Source organism: Palaemon carinicauda, chromosome 2 (genome assembly GCF_036898095.1).
Source record: "Palaemon carinicauda isolate YSFRI2023 chromosome 2, ASM3689809v2, whole genome shotgun sequence".
In the NCBI taxonomy this organism is placed as follows: Eukaryota; Metazoa; Arthropoda; class Malacostraca; order Decapoda; family Palaemonidae; genus Palaemon; species Palaemon carinicauda.
The window spans coordinates 129,989,216-130,003,878 of record NC_090726.1 but is presented as its reverse complement, the minus strand read 5'-3'; the positions used below and the strand labels follow the sequence as shown (position 1 = coordinate 130,003,878).

Here is a 14,663-nt window from a genome sequence, read left to right as displayed (position 1 = left end):
ATCAGTTATCTTGGCTTGATAGGGATACTGGTTCCATACTTTCGCTTTAAGCAGAGTCTTGCTTAAATTTTTTCATGACAAAGGCAAGCCACAATCTCCCTTTATACTGCTTGACTTATCCAGTAGACCAGCCCTAAAATATAAATAAAATGTTATATCCATGGGATGACCTCAATGTTTACTCCCTTTCCCAGTTCAGGTACTGGAGAAGTTACTTCCAAAAACAAAATAAATCATATCATTTTCAAAGGGGGTTTACTGATCTTCTGCTCATGGTTACAGGTAATCCCATGGATCTTTCAACCAAAAAAAAGGTTCTTTAGCAACCACTCGAGAGATTCCACAGCAACCTAGATAGCTCTTAGCTTCATCCCTAAAGATTATCTAGTAAGGTCTATGAGATATAAGTTTTTCCCAGGGATAAAGTTTTTTCACAGGAAGCAGCTGCAGTTTTGCAAGACTTAGCAGAACTTCAACTAGCATCCTTTGCTACCAGGCCAAATGATACAGTTTCTATGACTGGTGTAGTGAAAGGGGTATTATTCCAGTAAAATGTACAATCGTATACTTCTAGATGCTGACTTCGATGTCTAACACAATTGTAAGTAATTATCTGTCTTTACCATCAGAGTGATGTACATCCACCTTCTTGCAGGTACAGGGTATAGTACTGTAAAAAATGGAGGTTCTTTGTGGATCAGTCAAACCTGATTGTTATGGTTAGGTCTTTGAAGCATCTTGATTAACCACTTGAGCAAGGTTACTTGGTAATCCTCATTATGGAAATGGTTTCTCTATTGATTGGTCTTCAAGATGGTTCTACAAGATTCATGCGTTGTCAGGGAAATTCAAACTCATTAGGGGTTGGTTAACAGTGGGTCTTTTGTTTGCTTCTGGTTATGCAGAAAATCTTGAACCATTTGTAGCCAGGACTATTCCAGTGCACACTTCATCAACTCCTTGTCTTTGGTGACCAATATTGAAGAGGACCTCTTATTCTGCCTGCAAAAGACCACCAGGCTTTACCTATAGAGAGATGTAACTTGATGGGCAGTGCCTCCAAATTGTTTTTCTTTACAGGGAGAAAAAGAAGCATGTTACAAAGAATTCAATCTTACAGAACTATACATACTAACAATGATAATAATTAATCATACATCATGTAGGGAGTGCCCTCCCTCCAATTATATAAGTATTACCTTCCTCCAAACCTATCTCTCTGCCTTACATACAGTTAACATAAAAAGTGGGGAAAGCTTTGAGATATACCTTGTGATCCAATGGGAGCATGTGTAGTAGGACTAATTTTTCTGCCTGACAGACAAAAGACAAGTTAACCGGGGAATACTCAAGATGTAGATAAATGGACTGTGGACACATACTATACTGTATGGTTAATGGTTAAGCAGTGTTTAACCATGATCAAATCCTATTACAGTATAGTTAAGTTTAGAGTGGTAGGAAGTTGTCCTTGCTACTTTTATGAGGATATCAATTTGTTTAACTTCAAGCATGTACAAAATGGTTGCATACATTCCATACACTAAAAGACATTACTGAAAAAACTAAGCTGCTCTAGTGCTCTGTGATATTCTTGCTGTGATTTCGTTTGTTTATGTATGGGAAATGGATATGGAAAGGCCTTTTAATTGCACAACAGAAGCACTGCTACCATCTTTACTTATAAAAAGACAATGATGGTTACATGACTAGGAGATTTGTTATACAGGCTACCCAGAGTTTGGCTATTTTCTCAACAAGACTGGCCGGCCAATGGTGTACTCTTGCTCATGGCCTTTCTACCAAATCTACTCTCGTATGAAGGTAAGATGATGGGTTGGTAGGTGACTTTTTGACTAATGTTTGTGCAGTCCTATTACCAGTATAGTATACACTTCATTTAGTCCTATTTTTGTTACTACCATGTGCACTATAATCTTTGCTATATATTCATGTGACTTTTATGTGGTTCCTGTTTTATAAGGATTATGATCATTGCTTAAGAGTACAGTACTGTACTAATATATTACTATAATGCTGAATTTTTAGATTTTCAAATAATATATTTAAATACCAATCATAGTCTTTTCCTTTCAAGGTTTTTACTTACTGTACATTGTTAGAATATGTGAAAACATGATTTACTGGCTTAAGAGGGAGGTTGATGCCACGAGGTCATATTATTATTGTTATAGTTGGAAAAGCAGGATACTACAAGCCCAAGGGCATCAACAGGGAAAATAGCCCATTGATGAAAGGAAATAAGGAAATAAATATATATGAGTAGTAATAAATAAATAATATAAAATATCTTAAGATCAGTAACTGCTTTAAAATAAATCTGTCCTATATAAATTTTAAAGAGAGGCTTATGTCAGCCTGTGCAATATGAAAACATTTGCTACAAGTTTGAACTTCTAGAGTTCAACCAATTCAATTGCCAGTTTAGGAAATCATTCCACAATCTGATCACAGCTGGAATAAATCTTCTGGAATACTGTACTGTGTAGTGTTGAGCATTATGAAGGAGAAGGTTTGACATAGAATGAACTGGATACCTAGTAATATGTACTGGGTGGTACATTTTGGGAAGATCTGAGTGTAAAGGATTGTCATAATTATGGAAGTCTTATGCAACATGCACTAAGGTCCATCAACACTATTTTAATTTCACAGGACTGAAAAGCTAAACTAGTTTAGTTTCAGGAAACAGGAAGGAGGAATATAGTTTCTCATTACTCTGCTTACTAATACAGTATGAGGTTTGAATGATCCAATGTTTTGGAAGGTTTGCTTGAATTCCTAACTTGAATGTTTATCAACCAATGTTAATTTCATCTAAGATAAACAAAAACATTTGCCTTTTAAGTTTTTAAGTTTAATTATAAATAAAGTATAAATACATAAAAAGTCAATTGTCAGTTTTATATTATTTTTTTGTTTTAAAACTTCTTTATGAATATTACACATCCTAAAATTTTCAGTAAATTATAGTCTTCCATCTCTGAGTTGCCATTTTATATTCTATGTTAGAATCTATGTTTTTAGTAAGTGACTAAAAATAATTTCAGTCCCGGTACAGTAGCCACCATGTAAACCACATACGTTGGGAAGCTGAAAAGTTGCGAGTCCAACATCATTAGTGTCAAACAAGTTGCAACACACAACCCTACACTATTTTCTGTGAGCTGATCCTGCATTTGCTAGATAAATTAATTAGGCTACGAATGTAACAAGAATTTCTCTATTACATATAAGTTGAATTAGTATACCAACTCTTGAGTGTGTACATACTGTATACTAATCAACGTAAACAACAGCTATATAAAGAATTCCTATAGCTATTTGTTTTTTATATTTAAAATTATTTTAAAAAGTTTCTACTGTATTCTAATTTTCACTGCATTTTACCTCTCTTGCTTTCAACTCAATCATTTAAAATATTTTCTTGCATAATTGTGCATTTTTGCTGTGTACGTGCATAATTTGTTTTGTGCAAAGGCCGTCAAGCTAAATTATGCAGTTTTTTATATTTATATTATTGAACTAACATACATTGCCAATAAAGAATGAAAAAAAATATTCAATTCACAATCTTTTTTAGAATTAGCTAGAAGTCAGATTAAAGGAAAGTTTAAATCCTAAAGAAAGAAAAAATATTTACTGTTGTAAGTAATCATACCTTGCAAGGTAGAACAGGTGGCATACATTGTCAGTTAATTAGGTTAGACAAGTTACTGGCTCCATTATTTTAATTTTCATTGTTATTGCATGTCGTTTCTTAGCAACGCAAGAGGTATCACCATTACTTTTGAGCTTACTTTCAAACATCTTGATTACCACTAGTTTAAAGGGCCCGACTCAATGTCTGCTTGGAATTTTGGAAATTCAGATCATTGCATTTCCGACCAGGAAAATGTGGATATTTTATGTTTCAAGTGTTATTTGTAATGAAAACTATATGTTTTATGGCTAAAACATCCTTTTCTTAAGTTTACATAAGCTCATCTGGTCGCTTACGCAACCCTTTTCCTATCAGTGTGTGTGAATGATAAATTTTTCTTCAAAAATTTGAGGTCAAGATACTTATTGTAGTCCCTCATAAACTTCACATGAAACCTTTTCTTTTATCAAGGCCGAAAATAAAGAACGTAGTTAATTTCTTTTGACTTTGTATTGAAAAAAAGTATTTTGCGTTTTTCCAAGTTAAATTTATTCATTATAGTTGTAATGAATAATGCAAAAAGTGTCAGAGACAGTAACTAAATATAGTATACCTAAAGCATAAAATTTGCCTAGAAAACACACAGAAATGAATGTAGACCCTCGCCATACGACATTAATCCGTTCCGGAGTTGGTATCGTATGGTGAAAATATTGTATGGCGGGAAATAGAATAGGTAATGCGTGCAAAACCCCAGGTAAAAACATAAAAATTTTATATACAGTAGATATTAAAAAATTAGTAACAAAATAGTATAGTAAGCACTGTACTACAGTATACTTATATATATAATATACATGTACTGTACAGTATATAATTAAATGACATTATAAATAAAAATTATATACTGTACTGTAAAGGAAAAATTAAATTTTATTTACCTTTGGAGTGACGTGACTTGAGCTGGTGGAGGCAGAGTGGGGAGGAGACAGCAGATATAAAAACGTATCAATGCTAATTATGTTATGTACACTTAATAAATTTATTCTTACTATTAAACACTTAAAATTAAGAATACTTTTTTTTTTTTATTATTTTTCTCTTGAAATTTTTTATGATTTTTTTAGAACTTAAAAAATTATTTTTTTTTTTTTTTTTTTTTTTTAATAGAATCACTTATATCATCTTTGCTCTCTGACACTTCTCTTTTGGAGAAATATCTATCCAAAGAAGCCTGTTTCTGATGACTTCTCAAAATATTTCTTAAATGACTCATACACTTGCCAGTTTGTAAGCGAAAAATCGAAGTTTTATGGAATTTCAACTAAACATATTGAAAAATTCTACTATTCGGCAACACTCCCGGAGTTTCATAGCAAAACTCGACCGCTAAGTATTTTATTTTTATTATTTTATTATATTATTGACGTCTCCCGCGGTACCCACGTGGTCCCATGCGTAGTAAACAACACGCAGCAGCTGTCAAAATTATTTTTGTTTGTTTTTATTGTTTATATTTCGAAAATTCTGTCGATTTATAAAATCACAAAATGGCAACATTCCTTCTCAGTGATGGTAGTGTGGTGACTGTGATTACCCAACTTGAACCCACTACCCAGTCCCAGAGCTCAGTGATTTTGATAGGAAGACGTTGTGACATTATCAGAGCTCTGCCTGAAGACGTTCATTTTCCGTTCTTTGTGTTATTTTTGTAGTTACAAACATGCCCAAACGCAAGAAGACTGTGCTAAGCAGGCAAGAACTTGCTAAAGCCATGAGGGCTAAGAAAATGGAAAAAGCAAGGAGTGGAAACATTTCTATTTCATCCTCTGACAGCACCCCAGCAACCAAGCATGTGGCCTCTAGCTCCACTCGTGTAGTCACGAGTGCTATGAAAAGAAAACGTTTGTTGGTGGGAGAGGTATCTGAAACTATGAAAGGAGAGGCCTTGGCCTTGGGAGAGGCAAGCACTAAATCTATATTTGCCGAATCAAAGATAGCAAATATTATGGCGAAGTTGTTATGCCCTAATTGTGCACAGGAAGCAGTGACTGTGAAATATATACACCATCAGCTAGATACCTATATGAAAGTGTTATGTCAAGAGTGTAACTTTGTAGTGCATGATGAAACAAAAGAAGGGTAAATTTACAGTTTCATCCATTATGGGGAAACTGGAATAAAACGGATTTTGAGCGAAGCGAAAAATCTATTTTTGGGTGAGATAGCCATGGCGTCCTGATGGAAGGTTCCTGTTTGGTAGCTTCCTTGGGTATAAGACTACTAAGATATTCCCAGAGAATTTAACCACAGGTTATCACAGAATTCTAACTTCTGGAGCGAGTATCTCAAAGGTTTCCCTTTAAGACATCGTAATACAACAGGGGACACGCATGTCTGAACGTGCCACATAGCTATCTCCACCCCGAACAGAGTTAATGCTTCGGTGTGTAAGGGCTGAGAATAGCTGGGAGCCGTTCCACAGCTAATCTCACTCGTGGCTACTACTGATACTCGAGACGTAAACAAACGGACGCCATTGCTCTAATGACGTCACGCGCGTCTTTATCCTGGCGCCAGTTGCTGCCCATCACCATGATACAATTGTGTAGGGTGGGAACAAACTGAACGAAGTAGTAGGGAGGGTCCATCAGGACGCCATGGCTATCTCACCCAAAAATAGATTTTTCGCTTCGCTCAAAATCCGTTTTTTGGGCTCAAGCCATGGCGTCCTGATGGAAGAGTACCAGAGAATCAATGTATCGTGGTAGATTTTCCCCCAGAGTTAAGTGCCTAGGCATTGACAAAACAGCAAAGTAATCTTAGGTAAGAACCATAGGAACAAAGTATCCTGCCCCCCATTGGTAGGAAGTTCCCATGGGCTATGCCGACGTCAAAGTGGTATTGAAGGGCTATTCATCTTGACAGAAGAACTTTTAAGAACTTAGAGATGAAGCAGAATGTTTGATATTTGTATAGGAACATTCTGAAGTAGGCCAGTGGTGGTTGGGCACTGTGTGTAGAGTTCATCTCCTGATTATTCGAAGTAAGTATTCGTGTAGGAACCTTACTGAGACAAGGTGAATATAATTTAGGATTAGACATCATAAATTCTTCATGACCATAGGAAAGGAGGAATAAATAAAACTATGACAGTATGTATTTCATAGTAAGTAGGAGCTGAAAGAGACGCATAAGTAATAAAATAGAAATTTTATTTCACAATGCAGAAATTAAATAATTTACAGCAAAAGTAAAGTTCATTTACAGTAATAATAATGTACATAGAAATAAAGGCTTGCTCTTGAGTCTGAAAAGGAATTTCAGGATTAGTAGGTACTCGTTCTCGAGGAACGCAAGTCTTTAAACAACACATCATGCTCAAGGCATGCGGCACTTGTGTGACACTATGACATTTCACCTGGGATAAGAACAGTTATAAAAGCACTAAGTGTTTTTAGACATCACTATGAATCACTCGAGGGTCAACATAGGCACCCGAAGAGTTAGAGTCCCAAGTAACTCACTGTTCTACGCAGAGTTAGGTGCAGGTTTCATAACACTACCTGCGGCTACCACAAAATGTTTGATTTCGTGCACTTGTTTCGCATAATGTTTAAAGAAAACTCGCGAGGACTTCCAGCCCGTAAAGTTTTTAAGGCTCTCAAAGTCCATGCTCTGAAAGAAGTTCAGAGAAGATGCCACTTTTCTAGGATCATGACCAGCGGGTGTACTGTTCGGATCCGCTCTGCGAATGAAGTAGGTGATTTTCGCTCTTAATTGTTTCAGTGACAGGTCGCTGCCCGATGTTTCTCCTTTGAAGAGTTGGCCTCCACCAAAGTTCGAAGTTCTGCGAAGATAGACCTTGAGACTCTCTACTGGACATAGAGAGACATCCTCCTTCAGGGGGCATATTCTCCAAGGGCCCCATCTTTTGGTGGGTAATTCATTTTTGGCGAGAAACATCGGATCAGGGGAGAGGGTCACTTCTCCTGAATCAGCAAACAGGATGTGTCCCTCTTCTCTTGATAATGCCACTATTTCGCTGACTCGAGCTCCCGAGGCGAGAGCAAATAAAAATATAACTTTCTGAGTCAGATCCTTGAGGGGGCATGAATCATTGTCCAAGTTGGAGGCGAAATGGAGCACCTTGTCTAGTGACCAGGAGATCGGTTTCGGAGGGGGTGCTGGGCGTAGGCGAGCACATGCTTTCGGCAATTTGTTAAAGATGTCGTTGGACAGATCAATTTGGAAAGCATATAGAATTGGTCTAGTCAAAGCCGATTTGCAGGTTGAAATCGTATTGGCTGCTAATCCTTGTCCATGAAGGTGAATGAAGAAGGACATACAGAAATCAATGGTGATTTCTTTAGGATTTTTTGCTTTAACAAAGGAGACCCATTTCCTCCAGGATGATTCATATTGCCGTCTCGTGGATTCGGTCTTGTATTCCTCTAGGAAGTCTAGACTTTTCTTCGAGATCCCAAACCTCTTCTTTGCGGCAAGGGAGAGAAAATCATGAGATGAAGGTCCTTGATTTTCGATGATGAAGCGAAGACAGTCGACTTCTGTACTTGTTGAGAGAGAACTGGGCCCGGGAGAGGGATCAGCTTGGGCTGCAGCTCCAGGACCAGGGGGTACCAGTTGCTCCGGGGCCACTTGGGAGCCACTAGGGCCGCTGTCCCTTTGAAGGTTCTCAATTTGGAGAGGACTTTCAACAGAAGGTTGGTGGGAGGGAACAGGTATATCTTCGACCATCTGTTCCAGTCCAGTGACATGGCGTCCACCGCTTCTGCTTTGGGGTCCTCGTACGGGGCTACGTACAGAGGAAGTTGATTGTTGTCGCTCGTTGCAAAGAGATCTATCTGAAGTTCTGGGACTTGATGAGAGATGAAGGAGAATGATCTTGCGTCTAGAGACCATTCCGACTCTATCGGGTTTGTCCGAGATAGAGCATCCGCTGTCACGTTGCGGAATCCTTGTAGGTGAACTGCAGACAGGTGCCACTTCTTCTTCTCCGCCAGACGGAAGATTGGGAGAAGCACCTGATTTATCTGGGGCGATCTTGAGCCTTGGCGATTGAGACAACGAACTACCACCGAGTTGTCTAGGGTTAGACGGATGTGGATCGAGGGCGGCGGGGATAGCTTCTTCAGAGTAAGAAGGACCGCCATGGCCTCCAAGATGTTTATGTGGAACGTCTTGAATAGTGGAGACCAGGTCCCTTGAGCTTGTTTCAGGTGGGAGTGACCTCCCCAGCCCTCCAGTGAGGCATCCGTGTGGATGTTGAGTGATGGAGGAGGGTGTTGGAGAGGAATGGACCTTTTCAGGGCCATTGCTTCCGACCACGGCTTTAGGAGGCGTCGAAGTCTGTTTGGAAGCCGTCTCTTGAGGTCTCTTCGAGCGATGGATGCCGATCGTCTCCAGACTCCCGCGGCATCCTTTAGCTGTGCACGAAGCACTGGGTTTGTCACTGAGGCGAATTGTAGAGAGCCTAGAACTCGTTCCTGCTGTCGTCTTGAAATGCGTTTGGATTTCAGTAGTCGCTTGACAGACCCTGCTATTTCCTTCCTTTTCTTCTGGGGGATGGAAAGGCGGTGTGACTGAAGATTCCAGTGGATTCCCAGCCACTGAAACTTCTGAGCCGGAGAGAGGCGAGATTTCTTCTCGTTGATCTTGAATCCCAGGTGTTCTAGGTACTGGGTAACTTCGTCGCAAGACTTTGTACACTCTTCGGGCGATGGAGCCCAGACTAGCCAGTCGTCGAGGTAGGCCATCACCTGGACGTTTCTTAGGCGGAGCTGTTGTACTATGGCATCCGCCAGCTTTGTGAAGATCCGAGGGGCCACATTGAGGCCGAATGGCATGGCCCGGAAGGCGTAGCTTTTTCTTTGGAGTCGAAATCCTAGGTAGGAGGAAGCGTGATGGTTCATTGGAATGTGCCAATAGGCATCCGCCAGGTCTATAGAGACCGTGTAGGAACCTTGAGGCAGAAGGGTCCTTATTTGTTGAAGCGTCAGCATCTTGAATTTGTTGTTCTCTATGAACTTGTTGAGGGGGGATAAGTCCAGAATGACTCTGAGCTTGTCTGAGTCCTTCTTGGGAACGCAAAACAGTCTCCCTTGGAACCTGGTGGACTTTACCTTCCTTATCACCTTCTTGTTCAAGAGGTCTAGAACATATTCTTCCAGGATGGGGGTCGATTGTTGAAAGAACCGCTGGAAGATTGGGGGTGGTTGCACCCAACTCCAGCCTAGACCGTTCTTGATGATGCTGTGTGCCCAAGGATCGAAGGTCCAACGATCCTGGAATTGGCGGAGTCTTCCTCCCACCGGAAGCACTTCATTGCTTCTGGTGTCCCGAGGACTTGTTGCCTCGGCCGCTAGCTCCCTTTCCTCCTCTACCTCTGGAGGGACGACGAGAGGCGTCTCTGCTTGCACCCCTGGACGAGCCTCTACCTCTGGCATGAAAGGTAGTGGATGGCTGCTCAAAGGCAGGGGTGAAGACCGGTGACTGTGACAACACCGGTTGGGGGACCAATTGAAAGGTCTGTTGTGGTTGGGCAACCACTTGGGAGGTAGCGGGTCCCGGAAACTGACGTCGTTGTTGACGTTGCTGGGGTTTTGGCTTCTGAGGTTTCCTCTTAGGCTGAGGTCCATCGTCCTGAGAGGTTTTCCTTTTTCTGGACATGCCCCACTTGTGGAGAAGGTTCCTATTCTCCGTGGCGGCTCTGTCAGTTATTTCCTTGACAAGGTCAGAAGGAAACAGGTGCTTTCCCCAGATGTTGGAGGAAATCAGCCTCCGGGGTTCGTGTTTCACGGTGGCACCGACAAACACGAATTCACGACAGGCTCTACGAGCCTTTATGAAATGGTACAAGTCCTTCATTACTGTGAGTAAGTGGGATTTGGCTAGTACCATGTAGTGATCAGGTACTGCTGTGTCACAGGCCATAACTTCAAGTTGGACTTGATGAGAAAGAGATGCCGCAAGCCTCTCCTTCGTGTCTTGTTCCCGGCGAAGGAGGTGATCATTGAGCTTAGGGAGGTCTTCATTAAACTGACGTCCGGCGACGTCAGGATCGAGCCTACCCACGACGAAAGTATGTTGGACATCTTTCCATTGTCTAGTGTCAGGGGGTGTCACGATGGAGAAGGGTCTGCACTCCTCCAGTGCAGGGCAGGGTTTTCCTTCTTCCGCCGCTTTAAGGCATGCAGCCAAGGCCTTTTCCAAAAAAGGGAGAATCGCAGTGTCAGGTGCGACATATGTAGGATGCTTCTTGCTCAAGGCAGGAAGCTTAGAGCAGGTAAAGCCCCTGCTCTTAAATGCGGAGGCTAGCATAGCCTGGGCCTTTGCGAGATCGAACACTATCTCTTCTTTAGGTTCGGTCTCCTCCTTCGAGGCAGGTTCGGAACGAAGCCGGACGTAACAGTCCGGGTAGGCCTCGAAGCTTGGGAAGAACTCCACATCTTCCAGCGGGACCGTGCCGATTTTGTCACTAACAAAGATCCTGCCGGTCGCAATAACCATATGCTCTGCATACCTCCACGGGTTGGCATGAGAGCAAGCTGGGAGATCCTTGACCGAGATCTTCTTCGGGTCTCTGGATCCAATCATAGACCTGATGGACTCCTGGTTCTCCTTCAGTCTGTCGTCCATGACAGCTCTAATCAGTCGGATCAGTTCTTGGGTAGAAGAGGAAGGATCCGGGGTCGAGGAGGTAGACGGAATGGACATTTCCGTCGGTGTAGGAGTAGGCGGAGGGATGGACGAGGGAGTAGCTCCAATCTCCGACTCGGTGTATTCCACCTTGTCTTCGTCCTCTTCGGCTCCTTGGGCCATAAGCGTCTTCTCCGTGTCTTCCGAGACGTCAGAGATCTGTTCATCATCCTCGGAATCTAAACGACACTCGTGCATGGACTGAGCCATGACCACATCAGGTTCCACCGTAATTTGGACAGTGGGGATTGCTTCTTTTGGAACCACTGAATCAGGGGAGGCCTTAGGGAACAACAGGGACCTCAGTTCTTCGGTGGCCAGGTACGGTCCAGTAGCATTTCTCTGAAAACCACGCACCCACTTGCGCAGTTTTTCACGAGCAATGTCTCTAACCTCCGCTGAGGGAGGGTTATGGAAGGCCTCAACTAGGTAGGCCTGGCAGACCGTACATTCCAGTGGATTCCAGAACTTCCAATCCCCTTTCTTGTCTGAGCAAGGGGCGTGAGTCCTGCACGCCGTATGTCCGTAAAACTGCGAGCGTTTCACAGCACAGTAGGCGAAGTCACACTTCATCTGCTCCTCCTGTGAAAGAAAGAGAAAATGAGTATGGGGGAGTCATAGGAATGGCTCTTAAATTAAGTTAATATTAATCATTAATTTTAACTTAAAGAAGGTGTGATGCATAGAGAATGAAACAGTAAAGGAGAACACGCTCCATGCATCTCGCCCGGCTGGTTACCATAGGCTTGGTCCTGGGATAATCCAAATGACCGAGATCATTGGATATAGTTTCCTAGGATTCCCATTATATTGGAACTCCATGGAAAGCCAAGGACAAGGTTGGGATCGAATTCATTCGGTTCCCAGTTAAGAGCCAGAAGGCCTCATTAAGGGTAACTGCTTCTGGCAACCAGCCGCGCTAAGATGCACATAGCATGCTGGAAATAGAAGAATGCAAAGAGACAGCATGATCACTAATAGAGCAGTACTAGGTACTGATCTTAAAAGCAAAGCAGCTTATCTATTTGCAATGTAGGGCTATCTTAGTCTTATGATAGCTACAGAGAGGGGGTGCAAGTATTCTTGACGCCTCCGGGGTATCCGGCAAGCCGCCGGCACGCCGGAGCTCGCTCCAGCGTAGATTCTGGCACTAGAACAGACAATTTTCAAAGTCAGTTAGATACCAGGATGGCGGCCGCCGGCACAACGGCGGCACGCCGGCAGGGAGCGGCGGCTCCGGCAGCCGGAGGATGCCGGATTGGTGACTGGGGTAAGGATGGTACAGGTAGTATCGGGTTGCCGGCAGTATATGCCGGCACTCCGGAGATCGACCGGCAAGCGGACGATTAGATAGGAGTAGGAGAGCTGCCGGTAGTAGCCGGCGGCAGCCGGCAGTCCCTCGGTACACGGGGGGCTGGCGGCAAGGGTAGGGAAGTCACCAAGAGGGAGGCAGGTATTGCCGACAGTAGAGGCGGCAAGAGACCGGCACCCGGATAGATAGAGAGACAGGGGGAGGGGGGAAAGGATGCAGGAAGTACCGTCAGGGTTCCAGACATCCCTCCCCCTCCCTGAGGGGGTGTACCCATGATAGAGACAGGCTCTAGCATCCATAAGCAGGGGTCACTAGGGACCGGGAGCAGGTAGCCCAAGGGAGGACTAGGGAACACCCAAGAGGGGGGGGGGGAGACTCCCCTATGCAGAGCTACACTAGTAACTAACCTTATAGGACACTATGAAGGTATATGTACCAGAGCGGACAGCACAGGGAAGCTCGGGTAGTCCTACTCATCCACCCTAAGGAGGATTTGTAGGACAGGGGACAGATGAGTATAAACTAACCTAAGCATAGGCTAGGCTATACAAGAGATAGGTGGGGAGGGAGAAGAGAGAGGTCTTCCCAGGAAGGGTTTCTGTACCAGAGCGGCCACAAAGGGAAGGGAGGACACTCCCTAACCTAAGATTAGGCTGATCGGCTAAAACGGTGCAAGAGTACAGTTTCAGCATGGAACAGAGAAACCTTCCTAACCCGGCCTAGATCAGGGCTAAAAGTCCTGAACTAGGCAAGGAAGAAGACGTATCGCTATCGCAGGAAAGTCATAGACTATCCTAGCCATAGAGGTAGGCTAGCCTAACCTCACTCTCAGACGCAATCCTAAAGGGGGTTCATTCCTTTAGGGAGGACTGAGAGGCGATATAAATACTCTATTAGACAATTAATCCCTTTACTCAGAAAAGGGATCAAGGCTAAATAGAGGGAGTGCCAAGGCAGGGGATGAAGGAAGCATATAGGGGTCCTAAGGTTAGGTTAGGCTAGAAAGAATCACTGACTAGCCTATCCCCTATATGGTCCCTGAAGGCGAAAACATTTGCATCACTAGTCAAAAGTATTGTAAAATAATAATGCCACTATCTTCATAACTTAGTCTAGGATCACTAATAAATCATGCATGAACACTTGTATGTAGGCTCCTGGCCTGGGGGCTATAGTAGCCGACTGGTATGAGGTCAATCGATGACCGATAAAAAGCGTCTAAACACGATATAAAAGTTCCTAGCTATGAAGACTAAATAAACTAATGTATTCGATTAGTATATAATGCCGGAAGCGTTGTTGTGGCTAACTAAATAAGACATGCAAAACAACAACGACGCCATAAAATGGCGGGTCCGGTAGAGGCACAGCTCTGCCACAAAACATCAATTATTTCGCGAAATAATATTTACTTTACGGCCAGAGCTTAATTAAACAATACTGGAACCTTGTACTCAACTTTCCAGAAGAAGGCGAGGCTGAAGGTAACGACATAGCGAAGATGCAAAGCGATAAAGTTAACACAAGGGAAAATCCGTCTAAGTAGGGCAGCTACTAAACAAAGGATGAAGACGCGCGTGACGTCATTAGAGCAATGGCGTCCGTTTGTTTACGTCTCGAGTATCAGTAGTAGCCACGAGTGAGATTAGCTGTGGAACGGCTCCCAGCTATTCTCAGCCCTTACACACCGAAGCATTAACTCTGTTCGGGGTGGAGATAGCTATGTGGCACGTTCAGACATGCGTGTCCCCTGTTGTATTACGATGTCTTAAAGGGAAACCTTTGAGATACTCGCTCCAGAAGTTAGAATTCTGTGATAACCTGTGGTTAAATTCTCTGGGAATATCTTAGTAGTCTTATACCCAAGGAAGCTACCAAACAGGAACCTTCCATCAGGACGCCATGGCTTGAGCCCAAAAAAATATATTTGTTTAATCAGAAATAGTGTAGTTCCAACGAATTTAACGT

The 14,663-nt window shown here is 42.8% G+C and overlaps 1 protein-coding gene across 8 annotated transcripts in view; it reads left to right on the top strand.

Moving 5' to 3' along the window:
• LOC137626954 (alpha-N-acetylgalactosaminidase-like) overlaps positions 1 to 14,663 on the top strand; it is a 219,820-nt gene that overhangs the window by 166,412 nt on the left and 38,745 nt on the right. Inside the window, exon 7 of one of the 8 annotated variants that reach the window (XM_068357955.1) lies at positions 1,730 to 1,824. The exons of the other annotated variants lie outside the window; for them this stretch is intronic. Within the exon in view, the coding sequence (XP_068214056.1) occupies positions 1,730 to 1,824 (95 nt within the window). The remainder of the gene's footprint in view (positions 1 to 1,729; positions 1,825 to 14,663) is intronic. 8 annotated transcript variants of the gene reach the window in all.